Source organism: Pogona vitticeps, chromosome 4 (genome assembly GCF_051106095.1).
Source record: "Pogona vitticeps strain Pit_001003342236 chromosome 4, PviZW2.1, whole genome shotgun sequence".
Classification (NCBI taxonomy): Eukaryota; Metazoa; Chordata; class Lepidosauria; order Squamata; family Agamidae; genus Pogona; species Pogona vitticeps.
This window is the reverse complement of record NC_135786.1, coordinates 122,120,671-122,134,675: the sequence shown is the minus strand read 5'-3', so window position 1 is coordinate 122,134,675 and position 14,005 is coordinate 122,120,671. Positions and strand designations below refer to the sequence as shown.

The 14,005-nt window shown below is 39.4% G+C and overlaps 1 protein-coding gene across 17 annotated transcripts in view; it reads left to right on the top strand.

Annotated features, from left to right (window-relative positions):
• The window catches only part of RABGAP1L (RAB GTPase activating protein 1 like), a 244,204-nt gene that overhangs the window by 181,980 nt on the left and 48,219 nt on the right, over positions 1 to 14,005 (top strand). Inside the window, exons 1-2 of one of the 17 annotated variants that reach the window (XM_078392406.1) lie at positions 6,165 to 6,488; positions 7,150 to 8,154. The exons of 11 other annotated variants lie outside the window; for them this stretch is intronic. In XM_078392406.1, coding sequence (XP_078248532.1) covers positions 8,044 to 8,154 — 111 coding nt within the window. In that variant the 5' untranslated portion in view covers positions 6,165 to 6,488; positions 7,150 to 8,043. Of the gene's footprint in view, positions 1 to 6,164; positions 6,489 to 6,720; positions 8,155 to 14,005 lie in introns of those variants that run through there. 5 more of the 17 variants (XM_072998220.2, XM_078392407.1, XM_072998222.2 and 2 more) reach the window with 5 other exon arrangements.

Genomic DNA, 14,005 nt, shown 5'->3' with positions numbered 1-14,005 from the left:
CACTTCCTTTGCTATTCAGTGGAGGGGCAGAAAAGCTAAAAAATATTAGATTGCAGTAGATCATCACTGATGTGCTTCATTAGTCTTATCTTAAAGGGCCGGTCGAGAAGCTGTTTCTTGACTGGCACTTCAGATGAGAGTAAAGTAACCCATCCCCACAGCAGACCAAATGGCGGGCTAAATGCCCATCTGATTGCACCCTAAAGTAGTATTTTTTCATAGCAAAGTTGAGAAATAATAATTCAGATAAGGTGGGTACATTCAGAAAACTTTACAGCACATGCTTACAGTGTTTCTCTCCAAATATCTTGATATCCATATTTTCCCCTATATCCTTTTGGCATCTGACAGGCACTCATGTCTTAGCATATGCCTAATGTGTCATGTACTATACTATCCCCATTCGGATAAATACCCTCATATCTTATGGGATTATTCATTTTAAACTGGATGCTGCCGATCCATGCCAGATTTTGTCCCTGAGATTCTTTGGCTTTTAAAATATTAAATGCAACCTGTCTGGCTTTGTTTTGATTCAAGTGGATCCAAATCTATTTGCACCAACTTGGATTGTCCCCAAATGTTCTCCGGTGCCTAGCACATCGAAATGCCTCCTTTCACTCTCCACAGTTTTATTCATGAACTGAAACCACCCTGTTTTCCCAAAAATAAGACCTAACCTGAAAATAAGCCCTAGTATGATTTTGCAGGATTCTCGTAATATACGCCCTACCCCCAAAATAAGCCCTAGTTAAGTGAAACCCCACTTTCCACCATTGTGCAGCAACCAGAAGAAGATGACATGACTGTATTTGAATAAACGTAGATTGTTGTACATGAAAAAAATAAAAAAATCCCCTGAAAATAAGGCCTAATGCATTTTTGGAGCAAAAATTAATATAAGACCCTGTCTTATTTTCGGGGGAACACGGTATCTACCTGTCTAACTGAACTGTGTGTGGAACAGGCAGCATTTCTGAGAATCCTAGATTTTTCAGCATTTTAGGGTAGCTCTAGCTGTAATTGCAGAACCTAAAGGTGAGGCTCCAATACTTTCGCCATCTCATGAGAAGACTCCCTGGAAAAGACGCTGATGTTGGGAAAGTGTGAGGGCAAGAGGAGAAAGGGAGAACAGAGGACAAGATGGTTGGACAGTGTCACCGAAGCTACCAACATGAATTTGACCAAACTCCAGGAGGCAGTGGAAGACAGTAAATGAGCACAGGAAAGTAGCTAGTACCACACTAACTTAAGGGATCTAGGGGGAATCTAGTATTTTTAAAAATATTTTTCTTTCATACGTTTAGATTGCTGGATAACTGCAATTCTCTGGATGGTGTATAGGTAAACTAGAAATATAAAACATAAAACAATAGTACATCTTAGGTTAAAAAAAATCTCCCTTAGTAGTAGAGGACGGATTAACCGGTTTTGCATTAGTTCCTATGGGACTTACAACCGGCACCTCTACATACAAACAAAAAACAGCCAGAACAGATTAATCGGGTTTCAGTGCATTTCAATGGGAAATGTGGATCCGACTTTCTTCTGGGACAGATTAAGTTCGTAAATCGAGGCACCACTGTATAGTTGTGTCAGCCAACCCCAATTAATAGTCCAACTATCCTGTTTGTTTTAACTTGTGTTTAGCTACAAATATAAACAGAGTCTGAGATGGAGGCACAAATAATTAGAAGACAGGAAAGAGAAACTTATTCTAAAAAATGTCGACATGAAAATTTAGTGCACAACATAGCATGTTTCCAACAGTAAGTTCCTTCTTCAGGAATAATACAGGAACTGACTTTTTTGCAGTGTGACGAAAACTGCATGTGAAAGAAGAGCTTTTTGTATATGACCCATTGCAATAATATAAATAAGAGTTACAAGAGAGTGAAGATGACTATCTTTCTAAAGAGATGGTTATAATTGGTACGTCAACAGAAGCTGTTGAATGGCACTATAAACTACCAAGCCTGTCTGTTGGCTCTTTGTGATAGTGATAATTTGGACCCCTAAACTATGAATTTAAAACTTAAGGGAGAATGCAGTTCCCTCTGGAACAAAGTGAGCACCATTGGACCTAGACAGATGAGCCACCCACAATGAATATTTCATTTTCACATCAAGGCTCAGTTTACCCACTTCACTAAGTCCATTACTTTGTGCAGGCATTACAGTGGGGTCTCGACTTACGAACGACCCGACTTGCGAACAATTCGAGTTACGAACCTGCCCTATAGGGAAAGTAAGGACTCGACATGCGAACTTCCCTCAAGTTACGAACAGGGAGAAAAGTCCCCCCTCCCTCCCCTTAGAGGCTTCTGGAGGGGGGGAAAGGGTCAGAAACTTAAAAATAAATACTGTACTGTTAAATAAAGTCACTTACCAGGCCTTGGTAGCCCCCAAACCACAGGAAAAAGAGCAGGAAAGAGCTAAAAGCCGACACCCAGAAAGAGCCTGGCAGCCATTTTGTGGTTTTCCCCGCTCCTCTCCCCGCCTAACAGCTGATCGGCTGGCTCTGAGCAGGCTTCCGGAGGCTTGCTCAGCACCTAAAAAGCCTGCCTGAGTGCCTTTGTGCTGAAAAAATCAGCACAACATGCTTTAAAACATTATTTAAAATTGGCTTCGTTTTTTTAAAAAAAGAGTTCTAAAGTGCTGCCTTTAGTGTTCCCTGCCTTCCCTGAACCTAAGGGGAAAAAAGAAAGAAAATATCCCCCTCTAGTGGCAGAAGGCAGAATAGCAGCTTCCCATCAGTTTCTATGGACAGAAAAGAGCAGATACGGATTAAATGGTTTTCAATGCATTCCTATGGGAAATGCAGATTTGACTTAAGAACTTTTCGACTTGAGAACCACCTCCCAATATGGATTAAGTTCTTAAGTCGAGACCCCACTGTATTCAGGGCATCATCTGCCTCATCTGTGTTGGACTAAATGGAGAGGTAGAACTAGGTATCATCTGCATAGTGGTTATATCCTTGGCTCACATCCTTGGTTAATGTTTTACAGTGGTTTCATGTGTATATGAAAAGCATTGAGATAAAACAACCCAAAGGAACCTTATAGCACTATTGTCATGGGGCATCCTCAATCTTTTGGATCTTATAAACCAAGAAACATAGAAGTGATTGGGTGAATATGAAGACTTTTCTTCATTTTTGAGAACTGAAATTGATTCGACATAACTGGACCAGACTGCTTTCTGGACGACAGCACTACTGGAATTGCAACATCTGTGGAGTTTAGCTCGTGAAAGGTGTAAAAACATTTTTAGCAGTATGCTACCTGGGCTGCAACCAACACTTTCCCTGGGCCACATTGCAGCAGGTCCTTTACCACACCAAAAGCCTGACATTGTTTAAAGACTTATGGAGAAAACCTGCGGGGAGAGGGGGCATTTTATTGTTCCCTTAATCCTTGGTGGGGCCACTTTGTTGCAAAATTACAGAGTGTGACTTCCAGATGCTTCTGGGGGAGTGTCATTTACCCTTTAACAATAATTGCACACTCCATGGCCTCTTCTTGGTCTTTAAAGCCATTCTTACAAACTGGAAGGGACTAACCAATTCTCACAGTATAGGGAAGGAACCAGTGATCTAAGGCTTTGTCTGTAATGGACATGAGCCATGCACTTAAATTTGTTCATGAACAATCTGGGATTAGGAATGAAGCATGCAAATTTGCAAATTACAGTAAATTATTCAGGAGAGTAAAAAATCAAAACAGTTCCTAAAGGAACTTTTGAAACTTGGTAAATTACAGTTAGTCATCAAATGCACTTGATTAAGTCAAGAAATACCTGGAATTTTAATTTATTTATTACTGTTGTTGATGTTGTTCAAAAACACCAGCACAATCAAAATTATAAAAATATTGATTAGTATCATATAATGGATATATGTTTTAACCAAAAACCTTAAATATCTGTTAAATATCGGCACAGTATGTATGATGTTCCTAATACAGTATTACTGTTTTTGTAACTCTGATGGTGCTATTTCTGAGATCTGCAACTGCTTATAATACTTTCTGAAATTTCTTCATATTGTTCCTAAAGCCTCGATGACTACAGGGACCACTGAAGTGTGTTTCATCCACAAGAGAGATGTTTCGATTGCCAGGTCTCTGTACTTTGTTAGTTTTTCCAATTTTTTATCTTCAACTCTGGCATCCTCTGCAATTCCAGTGATCCAGACATTTCTTTCTTCTATTATTACTGTGTCTGGTGTGTTATCTTAAAGGTGTCTATCCATTTGGATCTGCAAGTCCCACAGGATATTGATGTCATCATTTTCTGACACCTTCACTACCTGATGTTCTCAAGAGTTTTTGGAGGTTGGCAAGTTATATTTTTTGCATAATGACCAGTACACTAATTTTGCCACTCTATCATGTCTAATTTTGTAATCTGTTTGTGCAGTATCTGGACATTCACTGATGAGGTGTTGCACAGTTTCATCTTTTTCTTGTCAGAGTCGACATTTGCTGTTAGCACTAATTCCTTGGATCTTAACTTTCATCACATCGGTTTGGAGTTCTTGTGCAGCAAAAATCAAGCCTTCAGTTTCTTTCTTCCGGGTCCCCAGTTTTAGCCATGCCCATATTGAATTATTATCATACTTTCCATCAGTATTTTTCAGGTGTTGTTCATATAGTGGTTTATTTTTCCAGCTGTTCAATTTATTTTCAAATTGTTGTTTCAAATTGAGCCTTTGTTTCTGTTTTCAAAAAATTCTCCATTTTCACTGCCTTAATTTTTCTCTGCTTGTACTGATATAATCATTTAGGCTTCTTTTTTTCTCCTCTACTACCTGCTGTATTGGCAGTAATCCATGGCCTCCAATTTTTCATGGTAAATATAATTTAGCCACATCACTTTTTGGATGTAGTGCATGATGCATTTTCATTAGTTTCCATGTTTTTTGATTCAGTTTGAGTACTTCCAAAATGAATATTTAATTATTTAACTGAAAACTCTCTATACCCAACTAAACAGAGAGGGAACTTTAAAAAGTCGAGGCATGAAAGATCAGCTGCTTATTGATTAAGTAAAAGTTCCCCATGACATTTAGTCCAGTCATATCCAACTCTAGGGTGCGGTACTCATCCCCGTTTCCAAGCTATAGAGCCAGACAGTTTCCGTAGTCACATGGCCAGCATGAATAGACACGGAACGCTGTTACCTTCCCACCAAGGTGGTACCTATTTATCTACTCACATTTTTACATGCTTTCGAACTGCTAGGTTGGCGGGAGCTGGGACAAGCAATGGGAGTTCACTCTGTCACATGGATTCGATCTTACGACTGCTGGTCTTCTGACCTTGCAGTACAGAGGCTTCTGCTGTTTAACCCACAGTCCCACCACTTATTGATAAAATGATACTAAAGAATGCAAAAAGACAAAAAATGAATCTTAACATGGCCCAGATAGACTGGGATCAGTAAAAATATTCAGAAGTTCCTCAAGAAAAGCATGGAAAACTGGAAAACTTTTAATGGCCTATGGTGAAAAACCTAGCAAAGTTAGCACCAAAAGAGGAATATTTTAAAGGGATTTTTTTGTCACCACTGCTGTTTATCTCAGTAATCCACATGTCAATAATTTTAAATGAAATTGGATTGGGCTAATAGATTTCAGAACAAGCAGGATAAATCAATCATCTGTTATATATGGTTGACCTAAAACTATATCCAAAAAGTTCCATGGAGATAGAATCACTGCTAAACACAGTGCAAATATTTAGTGACAATATGCAGTTCTGTCTCTATACTGTTCCAAGATCCAAAAACTAGATGAAGCAGAGTTAAAAAATAGCAACATTATAAAATCACTGTGAAATGATGAAAATTATAAAAAGACTGCGGAAAATCTTAAAATCAAAATTAAATGGTGGTAATACAGTACAATCAAAGCCATAAAGACATGGGCAGTTCCAGTAATTAGATACCCAGCTGGAATAATAGATTGAACGATGATGATTATGCTTTGAATGAGTCCTCTGGCTTCTATTACAGAATTTAGAAGGAATAAAATGTCGTTTCTGTATGTTCTACTGCTCAGTTTATAACTTCATCCCTTCCTGGTAGGGAGGGTGGAATCATGGGAAGTTCCATTCTCACACAATAGGCGTCTTTTGTCTGCTTACCTTGTGCACACTTTTATCACATGCCCATGTTGAGTCACCCAGCAACAGAGAAGAGTACTGCAAAGGCAGGAAGAGCCACTTTCATTTCTAGCAAGTGTTTTATACCAGGAAGTTGAAGCCTGGCCAAAGGGGAAAGCGCTTATCATGAAGAGGTTCCCTGCACCTAGAAACCTCCTTGGAGAAACTAAGTGCAGGTTTTAGAAATCTAAATTCTGTTTACTGCAGACTAGAAAGAATGGCGTGTTTCTTTCTGAGCCATTTCTACTGGGAAGAAAATACGAGCAAGATTAACAAGCACATTAGCACAAACTGAATTATTGAAAGCTTCAAACAGAATAAGTAGGTGTTCATACGATTGTGGGGGATATTTTGAAGTTTAAAGATGATAAATGGCATCTTAATCTCATGGCTTTCTCCTTCAAGTTCTGCATTTTGCTTGTGTTAAGCCTATTAAAATTCTGTGCTGTTTCCTAGCAATAACATGTCATTTTTTACTCCTCCCATATTAAAATGGAAATGTTTTTTTAATCCTAAATGCTACAGCTGCATCCCAGCTTTCCTTTTTAATAGCAAACAGCTCCTGTTGCTGTTGAAATATACATGTAATGTTTGAGTGCCATTCATGAGAGGAGAAGGATAAAGAACAGAGCAGCATTGATCACATTTTTTTTTGTTCTCAGAAATAAGCATGTGGTATTGTGGTAACAGCTTGAGCCAGGAAATGCTGTCTCATTTTTGCAGCAATCGAAGTGTACTCCTTTTCAATACAGGTACACATTTGTAATTTTGTCGCTGGACTAAAATTGCATAAAACAGGACAGATACGCTGTAGGTAAGACAGAAATTGGTGTTTTGACTCTGGATGTTTCTTCTTTTTTCCCCCTTCAGTACTGTTTTTCAGTCTGAAATGATTAAGAGGTTATGGTGATTTAGAAGGCATGAATTTTTATGTTGTTTCATATGTTGTTACATCTGTAGCTGAAAATATGTATTTTTTCAGGGTTTTTCCTCATGACAACTTCACCTTTTGGTCTGAAATGACAAAGTCTTGTTGCAATTAGCAACCAAATGATTAGATGCTGCCTATAAGAGAGAGTTTCTGTTCTTACATTTTTGAGTGAAGATCATGAGATTTCATCCATTTGCCCTGTGATCTTGATCTTAGAATAATGAGAAAGACATGTTCCTGTCATCTTAACACATATATGAAAGTATTTCAAGAAAGCAATTTTTAAAAGCTCATGTGATGCCATATTTCAATTCCATGTTGGAATAATTCCAACAGAAACAAAAGGACCCTCTCTGTATACCAAATCTGCTAAAGACAAAGGAAGATCTTGATATCCCAGGTATCTACTCTGTTTCTCAGAAGAAAAATAACAAGATTGGCAAAATATTGTTCATTCCTCCTGTGATTATCTGTGGAATAAGTGCAAATCAGATTACCTTCAGAAATCTAGACTCTTCTACTGGGAGAAATGTTTTTGCTGCGGTAAAATACTGCAATTGAAAAACAAACAATTGTGCGAATCCTGAAAGAAAATTCCTCTATGGACTCCAGTTTTCAGATGTTGTCCCTGGTTTTCTTAGACTGAATTTGCTATTGGAAAGGGGCTTTTAAATTATTCAAAGAAGACCTCGGTGAATGACACTTCTGAGCGGAAGAACAGGTGTTTCAACTCTGCATATCCTGCAAAGATAAGGGAGACTCCCAGCGGAAAGCAGCACACAGGAGCAGCTTTAGTTGGTTGCTCTTGTCTCCCCCCCCCCTTCTGCTCCACCCACTTGGTCGTTCCAGGTGGGTGTGAGCAAACAGCATAGAGCTGAGCTAATTCTTTGTGGTTGGATACTGAGCCTGCTTCTGGCCGCCACTAGGACAGAGTGTGCTGACAACATGATGGAAGAAATATCCATTGTGATGGCCTATGACTCTCATGTTTTTAGCCAGCTGTATGAGGAAGACTTTCTGGCTAGCCTGGTGGCAATCAGCAAGCCCAAATATGTGGTAGGTGTCTAGACTGTGAAATATTGTTCATTCCACTGCATTTTAATGTCTTTCATATGGGAAATAGTTTTTCATGTTCTGTCTTCTTTAGCCCTCATTGACTTGACAAGTATCCCAATGAAACACTATTCTGAAACCCTCCACCATGTTTCTGGGGCATTTCTTTCTCAAAAACCAGTAAATATAGCTGTATACTTTAGTTATAGGCTTCAGCCAGGGAACTGAGAAACTAAAACAGATTCTGGGAATACCCAGGGCAGCTGTTAGTCGCCCTAAGGCTGGCCTGACTTACTGTAATGGGAAATGGGAATGGGAAGCATCCTTTTTAGCAAAGATTCTACACATTACCTTTCTAAAGAGTATGTAAGAGAGGAAAGGGATGCAGAAGGAAATATGAATGCAGTTATGTATATTTGGATTGTGTTTCATTTGGAAATGGGACTAAGAAATTAAGCTTCATGAAAAGGGTTTTTTTTCAAGAGGGATGGCAATGCTAGTACTGACTGACCATTGTGCTGCTTATACTGTACAAGAACTGAGCAGCTTTATTCTTAGGAATTTTAATTCTCAATTGATCTGCAAAAGCAGTGGCTGAAATAGGTTTAAATGAAGCAATACAATATTATTCTCAGATAAGGCATGTTGTTTTTATAAAGCTTTATTACTGCATCTTTTGCATTGTTCATAGATCTCTATAAAGACAGGTTGGAACTTTGGCTACTTTAAAACTTTCTTCTGCTGGTCACCAACTTCACCTTAATGACTTTACACTGATAGTATACTTCCTAAGGAAATTATATACAATGCTTGACTATTTTAAAATGGGCCCATGATGTGACTTGTTCTGAACTCAGTCCTTCCAAACAACAATCCAGTTATTGTTGACAGAGCATTGTAAGTCTGTGTGTTCTGACTTTTTGTTTGATGTGTTGTCATAACTAAAATCAATTTAGAAATTATTCAAATAAACAGAGTGTAACATAGTTACTATCTGATGATAGTGTTTTGGCCACCTGGTGTTGTAGGTTTAAATCAATTTCACTTTTACATGACATTTATTATCTAGACTGTAATACACAATAACAGAGCAGCTAATATATAATGGTGCTCTGTATACTTGCTCTAATCCCCTGCTTCCCACTATCTTGTCCACCTTCAGGAGATAGACTTCTCTCCCATTTACCCTGCTAGCCTTTGCAGCCTATTTGCCTTCAGTGTCTTCTATGTTAAATGTTCTACTTGAAAAGATACTCTGATTCTTTTCCCCATCCTCTCTAATATAAATGAAGGAGGCACAGGTGCCTTTTAAGAGCCTCAGGGTGACCATTAAGCACTCTAAGCCAGTGGTCCCCAACCTTGGGCCTCCAGATGTTTTTGGACTACAACTCTCAGAAGCCTACACCACCACCTCTTCCAGCCAGGATTTCTGGGAGTTGAAGTCCAAGAACATCTGGGGGCCCAAGATTGAGGACCACTGCTTTAAGTCATATCTCAAAGATGCACTGAATTTAAGGAATACTGTAGTAAGTCATTATTTGCATAGTCCTGCCCTTTAGGGCACAAAAAATCTTTATGTTGAAAATATATAAAATGTCAAATAGTCAGGGAAGTTTATGATTATTATGCTTTAAAAATCCAGACTTTGAATACTTCATTGTTTTGTCTATAAAAAAAACCTTTTGAAGGTGCTAAATAAATAGTGAAAAATTTCAGTGCAGGAATAGTGCAGAAAAAGAGATTCTGAGATCAAAGTGTCTGGAATCCCCTAAATGGGGTCAAAGATGCAAGGACCAAGCAGGGAGAAAAGAAACCAGCCAGATGGAATGCATCAAAACCTGTCCATTTTCCTGGAGAACATGGAGAAGACTGAGTTCAGAGAATTTAAGAAACTTTCTAAGATTATAACAATTAATTTAAAGGCAGGGAGTGGCCCCAGAATGACAGTTTCTGTGTAAAACAAAATTTAATCTTTTGTTTAAACAAAAGAGCAGCTGGGGTATGGGAGTTCTTTAAAAATAGAAATCTTCCTAGCTCCCTGAAGCCAAGTAACGGGAGATGCATCATGGCTTTGATTAAACTGGAAATGGAGGAAGTTGTCATTTCAGAAAGTCCCACAATAATTTATAGAAGATAACCACACTCCAGCAACAGAGTCAGTACTGGTTGGCCAGCGTCCAGCAGACCAGCTTGAGAGGAAAAGGCCATGGCCATGAAACCTTTTGTTTAGGGGAATTATCAAATGGGGACAATTTCATGTGAGTTGGCTGCCTGAAATTTCTAAAAAAAACCAGTTGCAGATCATACAATCGTAGATTTGTCGTAGGGTTTGAAAGGACCTTGGAGGTCTTCTAGTCCAACCCCCTGCCCAAGGTAGAAGACTTCATATCATCCCAGGCCTCATACCTTCCTGGCCACATGGCTATCCCATCTTTTATTGAAAAACTGCATCCTCTCACACTCATACAATGCCAGGTTGGAGGTTGCTGGACTGCATGCGCTTCCAGTCTTTGCTTCTTTTCTCTGTGTGAATATATGATGTTAATTGTCTTGGACAGACATGGTTAGGGAAGGTGGCTTATAAATAATTTAAACAAAAAATGAATATCCAATGTCTTTTCTGTTTGAGGGGTCCCACCTTGAAATTTTATGTGCTTTTGCATACACCACTGGTTCTTAACCTTGAGTTACTCAGGAGTTTTGGACTGCAACTCCCAGAAGCCTTCACCACCAACTGTGCTGGTTGGGGTTTCTGGGAGTTGCAGTTCAAAAACATCCGAGTAACAAAGGTTAAGAACCACTGGCATACACCATAGTTCACCTGAGTATGTAAATAACCAGGGCTTGAAACATTTTAGAATGTCTCACCAGTCAGTCAAAAATTTCACCAGTCAGCATGACCGGACTATAGCCTTGCAATTTATGTTAACAAGTTTAAACTAGGCACTTGTTCACTTTTATTTCTACGTAACAATATGTACAAACCCAAAATAAATTGTATTACGTACACAATATTCACTTATGTCTTCTTAGTACAAAATACACTGTTGTCAGAGGTGTTGCACTTGTGTCCTTGAACATGCCTGGTAGTTTTAGCACCTAAGTACCATTTATTGATGGCTTTAGTAGGGTTAAACTGTGGTAGTGGAGGTCCATTTAGATTCATCATCATAAGGTCATAGTTTTCAGTTTCTAAGCACAACCTGAATTTATTTTTGATCAGATTCATCTGGCTGAAACCCCTTTCACATGCACACCCGCTCCTTCATGCATATGCGCGAGCACGGGGGGTGCCCCGCCTTCCTCAACCAGTTCGTGGAATTAAAAAGGTTGGGGGACCACTGTTCCCTTTGGAACCCAGAACACTAAAATCCCAGAATATGTTGACGTGCCACCTAATCCATAAATAAATTGAAGGATAAAGGGAGGAGCCTGGCTAAAAGCTCCCAGGCAAACTACTTAATTGCAGCAGAAAATGCCTTGGGAGGAGAGACCTGGTTGAGAGGAAGAATGGGGAATGGGATGTAAGGCCCTGATGCTCACCATGGAAACGCAGGTGGCATCGGTAGTCCGCACCGCCTTTTTCCACCTTTGGCGGATTGCCCGGCTGCGACCTTATCTAGACACGGAGGCACTCACTACCTTAGTACTTGTGCTCGTAATTTCTAGATTAGACTACTGTAACGCGCTCTACGTGGGGCTTCCTTTGAAGCTGATGCGGAAACTTCAAGTGGTGCAGAGTGCGGCGGCCAGACTCCTTACTGGAGTGAGAAAATACCAGCATATCTCTCCTACTCTGGCCATGCTGCACTGGCTGACCATCCGTTTCCGCATTGACTTCAAAGTGTTAATGCTTACATATAAAGCCCTAAACGGTTTAGGACCTCAATACTTGGCGGAACGCTTACTCCCAACTAGTTCTACCTGTGTCACCCGCGAGAGCCAGGAGGTGAAGCTGAGGAGCCTGACGCTGAGGGAGGCCCGGAAAGAAAGAACTAGAAACCGGGCTTTCTCAGCGGTGGCTCCTCATCTCTGGAATAACCTACCTCTGGAGATTCGCGCTGCACCCTCGCTGGGTACTTTTAAGAACCAACTAAAAACATGGATGTATAGGCAGGCCTTCCCTTCCAGTTAATTCCTGTCCTCTTTCCTTTTCTCTCTCTCTTTATTTGATTTATTTTTATTTTTCCCATCTTATAGAATCATCTAATTAATTAATTGTTATAAATTTTTTAGAACTTGTTATCATTTGTTGTAAGCCGCCTAGAGTGGTCGAAATGACTAGATAGGCGGGGTATAAATACAATAAATAAATAAATAAATAATAAAATAAGGGGAAGTATGGGGAATCAATGTTGGGGAAATCCTAATCTGTTCCTCACCATACCTGAAACCAAGTTAAAATGAACCTAGAAAAAAAATATGAGAATCTGCATTAGAAGTATCAAAAAGAAATAGAAGAAGCAAAATTCTATAAACGGAAGGACATTTTGGCCTTCTAGATTCTTTTTGTTTTAAAAGGAAGAATTGTTTTCATCTCCTATAAAGGCAATCTAAGTAAAAGATAATGAGAGTTCACACTTGCTTGGTCTCCCCCCCTCCCTCGCCTACACTCCATAAGTGCAACCTTGCATCAGCCCTGTGAAGTACCTTAGGATGCAATAATGCTTTCCGTCCAATGCATTCCAATGAGGGAAAATTCAAAAAATCACCAAAAATTAAGGACGACTCAGAACAACACCAAATTAAGTTTGCATAGGGTTCAGGAGGTGGGCTAACGATTGCAAGCATTTAAAACATGTTCCAAATATTGTAAGACCCTTAGAAATGAGCGAAAACAGAAGAGCTTCAAAAGCACTGAAGCCGGCTTCACTGCTTTTGAAGTCCTTTACAATGTCCCTTTTCACTCATTTAAAAGTGCCTTACAATGTTTGGAACAGGTTTTAAATGCTTGCAATCGTTAGCCCACCTCCTGAACCCTATGCAAACTTAATTTGGTGTTGTTCTGAGTCGTCCTTAATTTTTGGTGATTTTTTTGTTTTCCCTATTTAAATGCATTGAACTGTCCATTCAATTGATTTAAATGGGGAAAATAAAAAAATCACCAAAAATTAACAAAGACTCAGAACAAAACCAAATTAAGTTTGCACATGTTTCACAAGGTGCACTATGGAATCCAAGCATTTAAAACAAGTTTCAAACATTTTAAGACACTTTTAAATGAGCAAAAAGGGACATCGTTAAGTGAAATTCCCCCATAGAGAACATCGTTAAACGATGGGGGAAATTCCTCAAAAAAACCCATCACTGTGTGAATTCATCGTTGTATGAAGCAATCGTTGTGCGAGGCACCACTGTACTTTGAATTGGACAAGGTTGGGGTCTTATGATCATAACACTATGTAGCAGTTGGCAACCAAGCTGCTGCACATTGTCTCAGCTGAAGACCCTGAATCCTTTTCAAGGGCAGCTCTAAGTAGAATTCATTTCAGTAGTCGATACATGATGCAACTAAGGTATGGATGACTCTTGCTAATGGGGTCAAGTCTTTGTCACTGCTTCCACCTGGAAATCTGGCAACAGTGCAAAGTCCAGGAGCACTCCCAGACTATGAAATGGATCGGACAGGGGGAGCTCAACCTTGTCAAGAATGAGTTAAATCCCAATTCCTAAATCTGACTTACTCCTTACTACTGATCTGTGACACCTCTGTTTTGTGAATACAGTGGTGCCTCGACTTATGAACTTAATCCGTATTGGAATGGTGTTCGTAAGTCGAAACATTCGTAAGCCAAAGTACCGTTTCCATAGGAATGCATTGAAAATGGATTTATCCGTTCTGGCTGAAGGAAAA